The sequence below is a fragment of the Pan paniscus genome, chromosome 1 (genome assembly GCF_029289425.2).
Source record: "Pan paniscus chromosome 1, NHGRI_mPanPan1-v2.0_pri, whole genome shotgun sequence".
Taxonomy (NCBI): Eukaryota; Metazoa; Chordata; class Mammalia; order Primates; family Hominidae; genus Pan; species Pan paniscus.
In genome coordinates this window covers 100,104,340-100,117,272 of record NC_073249.2, presented here as the reverse complement: position 1 = coordinate 100,117,272, position 12,933 = coordinate 100,104,340, and the positions used below count along the sequence as shown (strand labels likewise).

General features: G+C 42.8%; 1 protein-coding gene across 5 annotated transcripts in view; it reads right to left on the bottom strand.

Annotated features, from left to right (window-relative positions):
- LOC106635276 (neuroblastoma breakpoint family member 6-like protein) overlaps positions 1-12,933 on the bottom strand; it is a 29,231-nt gene that overhangs the window by 2,388 nt on the left and 13,910 nt on the right. For 3 of the 5 annotated variants that reach the window (XM_055114101.2, XM_055114090.2, XM_055114096.2), the window contains 4 exons: positions 7,091-7,326; positions 5,943-5,994; positions 4,596-4,783; positions 593-815 (listed from right to left, as the gene is read on the bottom strand). In XM_055114101.2, the coding sequence (XP_054970076.1) occupies positions 691-815; positions 4,596-4,783; positions 5,943-5,994; positions 7,091-7,268 (543 nt within the window). In that variant the 5' untranslated portion in view covers positions 7,269-7,326 and the 3' untranslated portion in view covers positions 593-690. The remainder of the gene's footprint in view (positions 1-592; positions 816-4,595; positions 4,784-5,942; positions 5,995-7,090; positions 7,327-12,933) is intronic. The other 2 variants (XM_055114103.2, XM_034934235.3) reach the window with 1 other exon arrangement.

Genomic DNA, 12,933 nt, shown 5'->3' with positions numbered 1-12,933 from the left:
CTGCTTCAAGCCATTCCTCTAAATAGCTGCACTCCTAGCTGCCGGGTGCCAGGATGTTTGGCTCCAAATCCAAAAGCAATGTTTATGGGGGCAGGATTGGCACGTGGTTGTATGCACAGTGTGTGTGAAAGATGTGTGTGAAAGAGTGGAAAGAGTGTGTAGGGGTGGGTGACTCTGTAGAAATAGTTTCCCATCCGACAGTAGCTCCTGACCTAAGGAAGACCTTCCCCATGGAAATCTGAGCTTAGCATTCCAGGACAGTCTTAATCTAGGCCTAAGAAGGTTGTAGCACAGAAAGAAGGCAACATTTAAGTGTGAGGTAACTTATCCTCCTTGTAGAGCACCTCAGAATGTCCCTGACTTCTCCTACTCTCCTGCCCAGAGTGAGTTCCTAGGTAGGGTGGCTAGGAGAAGGCACTTACAAAGAACAAGCACTGAGCTGGTTCTCACTGTCTGGCTGATCTACATATTGTCCTATCATTTTTTATGAACCAGGTTCTAACAGAGGAACCAAAAAATCCTCTGGCCAGGAAAGGAATGTGTCATTCCTATCAATGGGCTCAATTTCACTAAGTGCTCCTTTGTGTTTTACCAGAGGTTTCGGAGTTGGGTTGGTACAAAGAGGAGAAGGAGGCTAGGTCTCCAGATGCATTCATTTTTTGAGGCCTCATCTCTTCCCATGGGCCACTGCTACCGTGTTCTAGTGTCCTGCTCTGCTGGGCCAGTGCCGCTCGAAGGATGGAAGGGCTGGGCAGACCTGGTTCCTTGGTTGCTGGGCAAAGCAGCTGAATCAGCAGAAATGGCAGGGCTGGCATCTGTCCAGAAAGGAATGTGAGTGAGAAACCAACAGGGAAGTCATACATGAGTGTTTTAAAGGTAATTATAGTGAGTTGAATAGTGTCCTCCAAAAATTCATTCAGTTCACTTGGAACTTCAGAATGTGATCTTATTTGTAAATGGGGTTTTTGTAGATATAATAAGTTAAGATGAGATGATACTGAATTGGGGGTATGTCTTAAATCCAACATGACTGATGTCCTTATGAGAGGAGAGGAGACACAGAGATAAAGAGACACACAGAGAAGGACACCATGTAACAAGAGAGGCAGAGATTGGGGTGATGTGTCTACAACCCAGAAACCACCAGAAGCTAGGAAGAGGCAAGGAAGGATCCTTCCCTGGAGTCTTCAGAGGGAGCATGGCCCTGCTGACTCCCTGATTTTAGACGTCTTCATCTCCAGAACTGTGAGAGAATACATTTCTGTTTTAAGACGCCCGGTTTGTGTTTTTTTGTTTTGGAAGCCCTCAAAAGCTAATAAAGCAATCCACGGAATGAAGACTAAGGCAGATGTCATCAGACTCATTTCCCAAGGACTCCCCATTTCACCCTAAAGTAACTGGCATTTCTCAGCCTATGACATAAGCAGTAGTGTTAGTTGTAATACCTGAGCAGCGCACACACAGGAAAAATATGGGGCCCCTCTCCTAGCTCCCTTTATGATTCCCAATGCTGGAATGATCCTGGGGAGGTACTTCAGAAATGTTTCTCCTAATAGCAGGACTCACAGCCAATCCTAGGAGTTCAGACAGTGAGGGGTGAAGCATTTTGTTGGTCTGTAAACAGGTGACTATTTATTCAACATTCTATGCCCTTGCCAGAAACACACCAGCTACTCCTTCCTGGGATTTTTCTACACTGAGGCTGTTGGAGGAGGAGGAGAAAATGGCCTCCACTTCTGGACAATGTGCAGAGAACCTAGAGAGTGTTGCTTCCACTCCTGGTGGTTCTCTCTGTGGCCTCGGCTGACTCTGGACCTGCAGTGAAGCTGAGGGGGTGTCTGTCTAAGGCAAGTGGTGATTTGGATTCCACCTAGAATGGCTTTTGACACTGCAAAAATAATTCTTATGTACAGCTCACATTGTCTGGCTCCTGTCCATAGAATAGCTAGTGTACTCTTGCATAGAGGATTGTAGAATCACAAAATACATGGCATCTTACAGCTCAATGATGCCATGAGAACATGGCCAGATCCTCTGGGCCCTTCATTACTGTCTCCCTTTGAGAGAAAAACCCAGCTGGGGTGGCAGGGCCGTAATTCAGAGAAAAGTTTTAGAGTCTTTCCCTTTCAAGGATTATTATCAAGGGCTAAAGAATAGACAAGTTTCTCCTCTGAGCAGGTGGGAGTGAGGTTTCTGTTTGCCCTCAACAACATCACGTTCTTTTAGGAACTGTATATTTAAATCAGTATCCAGTAGGTCTCTCCTTCTCCAATTTATAAAATATCAGATACTAATTAGAATCACTGTGAGATAAAGAGTAACGACAACTATGTTAAGTCTTTAATAAATGCCTGACTAAAAGTAGGAACTCAATCAAAATGTGATTACCACCCCCTTTCAAACCTCCTTTATCTCAGAAAATCAGTTTACTCTCAACCATGGCCATAGGAAGTTCTAAGTTTTATCAGTAACAGTGATCAGTGTTTTAACGTTCCCTGGCCATACCACACGGGGAACATGCCCTACACTGCAGATGGAAAGCAACAGAGACTAGACTTTTCTGAAGGAAATTTGGCCTCACAATGTAGCTGTCATGCCAGTGCACTACAGGTTGACTGTTCTAGAAATTTTGGTTCAAAAACCAAAGAGGAAGTGGTGATAAACAGTTGCCCCTGTGAAAGGACAGTGACTTCAAGTGGGAAAGAGAAGGGCTTCGATCTCCCTCAGGAAAGATAGTTGTGGCAAAAAGTAAAGCTGGTGCTCTCCAGAAGCATCATTCCAGAGGCCACACCTCACTGCAGGCAGTGGCAGGGATTGCAGGTAAGGGAAGCATGGGCTTGCCCTTCTGCCATCTCTTGGGGCAGTGCTGAGGTTGAAACAAGTGCCTCTGGGCAACTGAATCAAGGATGCACGTAAAAGTCCCATTGGCCCCTTGGAATAGGTGATGTACATATCAAGGGCAGCTCATCTATTTACAAATTCTTAGATAGAAGTGTAATATGTGTAAGGTCTTGTCCCATCTTCAGAGGCCAGAACTCTGCTGGGTGCACAGAGCAGAAAAAGTGGAATGAGAAAAACCCTGGCTCCAGAAGCCTAGCAAAAGAGGGGCTGAGAAGGAGTGAGCACCCTTTGTATGCAGCCCCTGACTTCTCAGACTGCAGAGTGAAATGCTCAGAACCTGAGCTTTGAGTCAGGTAGACTCAAAGTGTATGTTACCCCAAGCTGCTTTGTCTTCAGTAAGTTCCTTAACTTTGCTGAGCTTCAGTGTCCTCCACTATAAAAGCAGAACACCACTACCTATTTGAGGGGATCACTGTGTCAATTAAATGAGGAAATATATGTATAGTGGTCAATATTGTGAGCATAATAGGTGCTCAATCAATGAGAAGTTCCTGTCTTTCCTTGGCTGCTATAATCTTAGAGGAAACATTTTGCCGCTTTGCTCCTCATTGTGAAATGAGAAACAGGAATAGTACCAGATCAAAACCCATTATGGGCCGGGCATGGTGGCTCATGCCTGTAAGCCCAGCACTTTGGGAGGCTGAGGCAGTTGGATCACCTGAGGTCAGGAGTTTGAGACCAGCCTGGCCAACACGGTCAAACCCCATCTCTACTAAAAATATAAAAATTAGCCTGGCGTGGTGGCAAGCACCTGTAATCCCAGCTACTTGGGAGGCTGAGGTAGGAGAATCACTTGAACCCGGGAGGCAGAGGTTGCAGTAAGCTGAGATTGTGCCACTGCACTCTAGTCTGGGCGACAACAGCAAAACTCCGTCTCAAAAACAACAACAACAACTAAAAACCATTATGGCTCACTCATTACTTAAAATTGCCAATTTAGAAAAAAACACCAGATACAGCCAGGGACTAAAAATAATTTCTTGGTATTGTCCACATTAGGATATGATTCATACTGGCCTAAAACTTCAAACACTTTTCTCAAGAGGAAAATTAAAGAGAAAACTGAGCAGGAGAAAAATGAAAGTCTGGTTTAAAACTTAATCTCCTCTTCCCGTCTCTATCAAGGCTATCCCAAGGACCATCTCAGGGAAATTCTCAGGAGGGACACGCTGGTTGGTGATAGACTCAGCTTGAACCTCACAGCATGGCCCCATTCACTGATGGTTTAGAGGGTGTTACAGCAAACTTATTAGGATGATGGATGGGATCTGTAAATGCATAAATGATAAAGATGATTTAGTGATGAACAAAAAATAGGAACTATGGCTGTTTACCCCAGGGATTCCAGGATTAAGTGCACAATGTTAGCAACACTCACGTCCCTAGTTTGAAAGATGACATAATTGTGTGCAGTGAAGAGGAACTATTTGCCCCCTTTCTCCCCTTCCCAACCCATGCCCCCCAAGACCAACACCATGTATGTGCCAGAGGGGATCTAGTGACTGATGACGTGTGAGACTGGGAATGGAGAAAAGCTACCTGAAAACCTTGGGGCTTATGCTCAGCACTGAGTCCTGGAGCTGTGCCCGACCAGGAACATCACGGTGGATCTACAGGGCCCGGCTGCAAAGATGCCACCTCTTGGCCTAGACAATGCATGAGCCCCCAAAAACTGGAGCCATGTGGCTACTCACTGACTACAGTCACTGAAGGATGCACTTCCTCCTTGTCAAGCTGTGGAGACGTGCTGCTCAGGGAGTGATGTGGGGTAGACTGGGTGTGGTTGCTGCACCAGATCTGGGGCTGAGTCTGGGACCGGGCATCCCACTTGGTCTCTAGGACTTCTGTCACTTTACTCATATTATGCATCTTCCTCAAGATACTAGTGGGGTAAGAAAGAAGAAAAAATAAAGGTCACCTAATGCCACAGCTGTACTAATCTGGAGGCTCACAGGAGATGTAAAGGGGAGGTCAAGAGGATCATTCCTTCAGAGGAGAAGCCAAACAAATCATTTCTGTTTCAGGATAGAGTATGGAGGGAAGGCGGGGACAGAGAGAGCAACAGTTGTCCGGTGCATTGGCTACAAACATCCTGAGGAAAAACGAAGCCATAATGGGCCCCTTAAATAACACTCATGATTCCTTCACAAAACACCCAAAGACCCATAAGAGTTCAACTCCAGGTATGGGCATGGCGGTACATGCCTGTAATCCCAGCAATTTGGGAGGCCAAGGCAGGAGAATTGCTTGAGTCCAGGAATTCAAGACCAAACTGAGAAACATAGTGAGACCCTCTGTCTACAAAAAATAAAAATAAAAAATGAGCTGGGTGTGGTGGTGTGCACCTGTAGTCCCAACTATTTAGGAGGCTGAGGAGGATCACTTGAGCCCAGGAGGTCAAGGATGCAGTGAGCAGTGATCGTGCCACTGCATTCCAGCCTGGGCAACAGAGCAAGACCTCATCTCAAAAATAAAATTTTAAAAATGTAAAAAAAAAAAGAATTCAACTCATTCTGTGAACATAATTTTTAAAATAGTATTTGCCATAGGCCATTTAAAACAGATTCCCCAGGCAATGTAGCCTCACTGGTGTCTTGCAGTTTCTAGATCTCCTTCCCTAAGTATAGAGACACAGTATAAACTTTTGTTTGCAAGGAAAATTTGTAGCTGTTTTACATCTTCCAGCACTCCTTGGATCACCCTTGAAGAAATCAGATATAATCTTACTCTGGTCTTTAAATAAGGGAAACCAGAGGTGATCCCTGGAGGTTCAGAAGACTCCTAAGACCCAGATAGGTTAGAGCAGCTCTATCTTACTAAATTGGTGAATTAATTGGTGAAAATAAAAGAATAATATATTTTTTTAAAAATTTTAAAAATGAGACTGCCTTATTGCTAAGGATACATAATGGTTTAATGGATAAATAAGCTATTTGTTTTTTACTGGCCATGTATGCTCCTGTTTCTTTGAGCTTCTGGCTCTTGCTTCTGGATCCTTCACCAGATTACATCTTCGACAGCCCCTGAAAATTTGGAGTTACCTGAGAGTCGAAGACACCTGTCCTACTTGATTCTTCTTACTTGTACAGTCATCTGAGAACAAAATTCAAAAAGGCCAGTCATGCTTTAAGCAGGTCTCATTTCCCAGACTGCAAACAAACATGGAGGTCTATCTGGGACCAGAGACTTGACTACCTGATGCTTGCCTTGATTCCAGGATACTCTGAATTTTCTCAGATCTTGGGTTGAGTCTTTAGAGAGCTTGCCTGGCAGGCTTTCCTGAGCCCACCATGAAGGTCATCATCTCCACTTGCTTTGCCCTGAGTCACAGCAAAAAGCTAAAAATGTCTTTCTTCCCACATATCATGGAACACATATCCACTCCAGCCAAAGCCTCCAAGTCCTGGCACAAGGCCAGCACCCAAACCCATGGCTGTGTGTTCCACCATAGCTTTCATGCAGAACTTCCTCCCTTCTCCAAGGAGATGATAGACATCCGTGTCCCACCTACCATCAGGAGACAGCACAGTGAACTCAAGCCTTCTGCTACTATGGGCCCTTGGGTTCTCAAGGAGGAATTTCATGTAAAATGCTCCTGAAACAGCTAATTATCTCACCACCGTGTACTAGTACACACAGTGCCTGAACCATGCCAAAGTCAGCATGATTCTTTATCATTTTTTTGAAGTGCGCCGATTAATGTTACTTATTTAATCCCTAGAAAAATCATGCAACATTCAAGGGCTGGAATTATTTGACTTAATTTTTTAGGTAGAGAAACAGAAATCAAAATAAATATTAACCTGTCCAGAGCTGGTGAGGAACACATATAAGCTAGAGGTAGGGTTTTTGGATTCCCAGTTCAGGGCCCTTCACAAAAACCAGCTGCCCCTGTTCCTTCTGTCTTTCTGCCAATTAGTTTCAGATGAATACCATCATCCCTGGGGATGCCTCCTGCCCTAACAGTCATATTCCATGAGGGATGGAGGTGCTGGTGATCATCATGGCATCCTCAACCCTTCTTCTTGGAGCTCCTCTCCAGCCAGTCCTGACTCTGTCATGGTCTTAAGGTGGTGATTACAAAGCAGGACACCAGGTTGAAAAGTGACATGTGAATGGGGGTGGGATCCTGTGAACTTAGGACCTTGGGAGAGACTGAAAATCTTCCTAAGCTCTGCGGCCAACTTACCTGTGCTGAATTTTCTGGCAAGGCTCTCTGCCAGCTGGCTTCCTTTGGCCAGCTGCTCGCAGTAGTGCTGCTCCATATAGTGGTCAATGTTATTGCTCTGGAGTAGCTCCTCAAAGGTCTTTAGTGTGTTCTCGACATGCTGGATGAGAAGAGCAGAGGCCACTCTCCCAAGCTTCATCTTCTGCCGTAGGTGGGTTAACTCTTGAGCCTGATCCTGAATCAAGGAATGATACTTCCTAAAGTAGAAAAAAAGAAGTAAAGGTAGATAGGAATAACTGATAGGTTATAGCAATTTAGGAGAAGGAACTTGAGAGTATCACCAAAGGAGGCCACACACTGAATTCTAGCATATGTTTAGTGTCCTGAATATGGTAAAAGGAATGAAGGAAATGAAAACAATCTTTATGTGAAAGATCCCTTCTAAGATTGTCATTTTCCCTGCCACTTGCTAAAGAAGAAAAATCACTTGATCATATTAATAGATGAAGAAAAAGCATTTGACAAAATTCAACACTCATTCATCATAAAAACTCTCAACAAAGTGGGAATAGAGGAGACCTTCCTCAACTTGATAAAGAACATCTATAAAAACTCTACACTAATGTCATACTAGAAACTAGAAGCTTTCTAACATCAACAATAAGGCAAGAATTTCCCCGCTTATCACTTCTTTTCACCATCATACTGGAAATCCTAGCTAATGCAGTAAGATAAGCAAAGGAAATAAACGGTATACAGATTAGAAAAGATGAACTAAAACTGTCTTTGTACACACATGATGCAGTTATTGTATTATAGAAAATCTCCAACATGGTGAAACCCTGTCTTTACAAAAAATACAAAAATTAGCCGGGCATGGTGGCATGCGCTTGTAATCCAGCTACTTGGGAGGCTGAGGAAGGAGAATTGCTTGAATCCGGGAAGCAAAGGTTGCAGTGAGATGACATCGTGCCACTCTGCACTCCACCCTGAGTGACAAAGTGAGACACTGACTCAAAAAAAAAAAAAAAAAAAAAGGCCAGGTGCGGTGGCTCATGCCCGTAACTCCAGCACTTAGGGAGGTCGAGGTGGGCGGATCATGAGGTCAGGAGATCGAGACCATCCTGGCTAACACGGCGAAACCCCGTCTCTACTAAAAAAACAAAATAGTAGCCAGGCTACTCAGGAGGCTGAGGCAGGAGAATGGCTTGAACCCAGGAGGCGGAGCTTGCAGTGAGCCGAGATTGAGCCACTACACTCCAACCTGGGCGACACAGTGAGACTCCATCTCAAAAACAAAAAGAAAAGAAAAGAAAATCTGAAAGAATTGACAACAAAAATCTCCTGGAACTAGTAAGTGATTATGTCAAGGTAAAATCTAACAAAACATGTACAAGATCTGTATGAGGAAAACTGCAAAACTCTGTTGAGAGAGATCAAAGAAGCACTAAATACACAGAGAGATATTCTGTGTTCATGGACAGGAAGACTAAATATTGTCAAGATGTCAGTTCTTCCCAACTTGATCTAAAGATTCAATGCAATACCAATCAAAATCTCAGCAAATAAATTTTGTGAATATCAACTAATAGATGCTAAGGTGTACATAGAGAGGCAAAAGACCCAGAATGGCCAACACAATATTGAAAAGGAACAGAGGGCTGATATGACCTGACTTCAAGACTTACTGTAAAGCTACAGTAATCAGGACAGTATAAGATTTGTGAAAGAATAGACAAATAAGTCAGCGGAACAGAATAGAGATTCCAGAAGACTCCAAAATATAGCAGATTGATCTTTGACAAAGGGACAAGGGCAATACAATGGAGAAAAGATAGTATTTTCAAAAAATGGTGCTGGAACAGCGAGACATCCACATGCAAAAAAAGTGAATCTAGACACAGACTTCACATTCTTCATGAAAACTTACTCAAAATGGATCATAGGCCTAAATGTAAAACATAAAATGATAAAAAAAAAAAAACCCTAAAAGATAACAACAGCTGAAAATCTAGATGACCTTGGGTTTGGTGATGGCTTTTTATTTATTTTATTTATTGATCTAAAGATTCAATGCAATACCAATTTTAATTTAGAGACAGAGTCTCTAAATAAATTAATTATTTTATTTATTTGTTGGAGGGCATGATCATGGCTCACTGAAGCATTCCTTGGGCGTGATCATGGTGTGATTATGGCTCACTGCAGCCAAACTCTTGGGCTCAAGTGATCCTCTTGCCTCAGCCTTCCAAAGTGCTGGGATTACAGGTGTGAGCCACCGAGCCCAGCTATATGATTACTTTTCAGATATAACACAAAAGGCATGATCCACAAAAGAAATAATTGATAATCTGGACTTCATTAAAATTAAAAACTTCTGCTCTGCAAAAGGCACATCAAGAGAATGAGAAGACAACACACTGGGAGAAAATATTTGCAAAAGACATATCTGGTAAAGGACTATTAAACCAAATACACAAAGAACTCTTAAACTCAACAATAAGAAAATGAACCACACAATAAAAAATGGGCAAAAAACCCTGAACAGACACCTCACCAAAGATGATGGCAAATAAGAATATGAAAAGATGCTCAACATCATATGTCATTAGGGAATTGCAAATTAAAACAACAAGATACCACTCTACACCTATTAGAATGGCAAAATCCAGAACACTGATAACACCAAATGCTGGTAAGGATGTGGAACAACAGATATTCTCATTCTTTGCCGGTGGGAATGCAAAATAGTACAGCCACTTTGGAAGACAGTTTGGCATTTTCTTGTGAAACTAAACATACTCTTACCAAATGACCTAACCATCTGCTCCTCAGTATTTTCCCAAGCGAGCTGAAAACTTAAGTTCACACAAAAACCTGCACATGATGTTTATAGCAGCTCTATTCATAACTGCAAAAACTTGGAAGCAACCAAGATGTCCTTCAGTAGGTGAATGGATAAATTTTGGTACATGCAGTCAATGGAATATTATTTGGTACTAAAAAGAAATGAGTTATGAAGCCATGAAAAGACATGAAAGAACCTTAAGTGTGTAAGTGAAAGAAGCCAACCTAAAAAAGCTACATACTGTATGACTCTGACTATATGACACTATGGAATAGGTAAAACAGTGGAGACAGTAAAAAGATCAGTGGTTGCCAGGTGTTAGGAGGGAAAGGAGAATGAATAGGCAGAGCACAGAGAATTTTTAGGGCAGGGAATAGTCATTCTTTATTACAATGGTGGATACATGCCATTATACATTTATACTTGTGTCAAAACCTATAGAATATACACCACCAAGAATGAACCCCACTGTAAACTGTGGACTTTGGGTGATGATGAATCAATGTAGGTTCATCAGTTGTACCAAATGTTATCACTCGGGGGCAAGATGTTGATAGTGAGGGAGGCTGTGTCTGTGCAGGGGTAGGGGGCATATGGGAACTCTCTGTTACTTTCCACTCAATTTTGCTGTGAACTTAAAGCTGCTCTTAAAAAGTCCATTAAAAAAAAGAATGATCACAGAAGTATAATTTTTAAAAATATATTTGATGAAGTGGGTGTAGTGTAGCCTTTGTGAATCGAGAGCACAGGATTCTAATGTTATCTCTGCCAGAGGCTATTATGCAACTTTGATCAAATGACTATCTCTTAGGGCCTAAGTGTTCTCAGTTCTAAAATGAGGTAATGAGACTAACTGACTCTAGAGTTTTTTGGGTGTTTTGTTTTGTTTTGTTTTGTCTGAGATGGAATCTTGCTCTGTCATCCAGGCTGAAGTGCAGAGGCGCTATCTTGGCTCACTGCAATCTCCACCTCCTGGGTTCAAGCAATTCTCCTGCCTCAGCCTCCCAAGTAGCTGGGATTACAGGTGCCCACCACCATGCCCAGCTAATTTTTGTATTTTTAGTAGAGACGGGGTTTCACCATGTTGGCCAGGCTGTCTCCAATTCCTGACCTCAAGTGATCTGCCCACCTCAGCCTCCCAAAGTGCTGAGATTACAGGCGTGAGCCACTGCGTCTGGCCTAGCGTTATTTTAGCCCTAACTAACATTATTCTCTGGGTCAGTGAAATTTAAGTGGAATATATTGGGCAGTGACCTAATGGAGCATGAAGCAGGATTTGAATCACTTCCAAAGCTGTGCACCAACCACTTAGGCAAATTAGTGATTTCAGTAACTTAGTATTTCAGTAACTGGTGCTCACAGGCAAATGCGTAATGGATTAACCCCATATTATTTAAATGCTTCCAAAAAGCTATAGGAAAATGGCCATTAAAAACAAACTGACAAATTTAGCCAACAGGTCACTATTTGACAATTCTGCAAGCTTATTTTTAAAATTCAGCTTATCAAAACTGCCATTCCAGAAGCCAGGGACCTGAGTTTCCATAGAGGATGGAGTAGAATGGAGGGGCCTCTGTATAAATCTACCTCCTCGGGAACTGGGACAGTTCAGCATTCACCAGAGTAACATATGAAGAAACAGGAGATTCCTACATGTTCCTGGGGATCCAGAAGAGAGACCACTCACATGACTGGAAGATTTCCAGCTCAGGTAACCACAAAGGCCATATATTTGGTGAATACATGCAATGTTAGTTAGAATAAAACCAAATTTCTCTGACTAATATAAAGTCATTACTAATAAAACTTTTATAGATTTTTCTCTGAAGAAATTTCCAGGAAGGTGTTAAGAGAAAGCCCTACAATTAAGGTATGGAGGCTGGCTGCAGGCCCTGAAAGCTACTCTGACGAGCAATGACTTAATGCTGATAGTGGGAAGTCTCTTGCCCACTGCAGGATACAGAGAATTCTTCCTCAACCCGAGGCTTCTGCTCATTCACTCCCTTCTCAGCAGGTCCCTTCTTCTCTGAGGGCTGATGCATCCCAGCCTTCTGCTGGGACATTTTCTCATGAAGAGCTCTCTTACAGCCGTCTTTGAAAGGAAGGACAGAGAAGAAAGATGTCTATGTCTTCACAATGGCCAGGCTTTTCTCCAAAACTACCTAAAGCAATTGAAACAAAATTATGGCTTACAGAGGTTAGATTATTAGTGGAGATCCTGTAGGACGATAGAATCTCAAGAGCAGAGCCTACCAGGAAGTAGAGTGAAGCCTACAACTTCCTCAGCCATGAGGACCCAACAATCCACTGGGTAAAAGAAAGATGCAGCAAGTGCTGGGGTGGGGTCGGGGTGGGTGCTGTTATGAGAAGGAAGGGGAGGTCCCACAGGTGTTTAGAAGAAAAAACAGGCAATAAATGAATGAAAACAAATGGGGTTTAAACTAAGCTAAGGGATGAGTATTTTTGTTTCTTATAGCTGAGATAAGGTTCTTATGAAGTTCCCAGGGAATGTCCCTTCAGAGGTCAGGAAGCATTTTGCTTCCACAAGTTTTGAGAGTCATGAAGGCAGGAACACATTTTGAGATGCCAGAGCTCAAATCCCATGTCACTGGGACATCAACAATAGTGCTATGGGGAAGACTCAGGGTGCCAGCTCTTGAGTCACAATCACAGAATTAGAATGTGGAAGTAGCTACAGAACCCAAGGAAGCCCTGCCTTCTGATAGCCACACTCAATGCAAGGCTGCGTATTTCACCCTGGAGGTCTCTATAACAGGGGAGGCCACCCCCTCAATAGCCAGCTTTTTTACCCTTTTGCTTATGTTGTCAACCAATTTCTAACCACAGCAAAATAACCTAAGTATACCTCTCCTTGAAAACATCAAAACATTTTCTCAGCAGCTTTTATTTTCTTGAAGACAATTTCAGTAAAAACAATTCTTGCGGATTTTCCTAAATGAATTTTTTTTTAACTTCTAGTGATTCTTACTCTTCGTTTTTAGGAACTCTCCAGGTT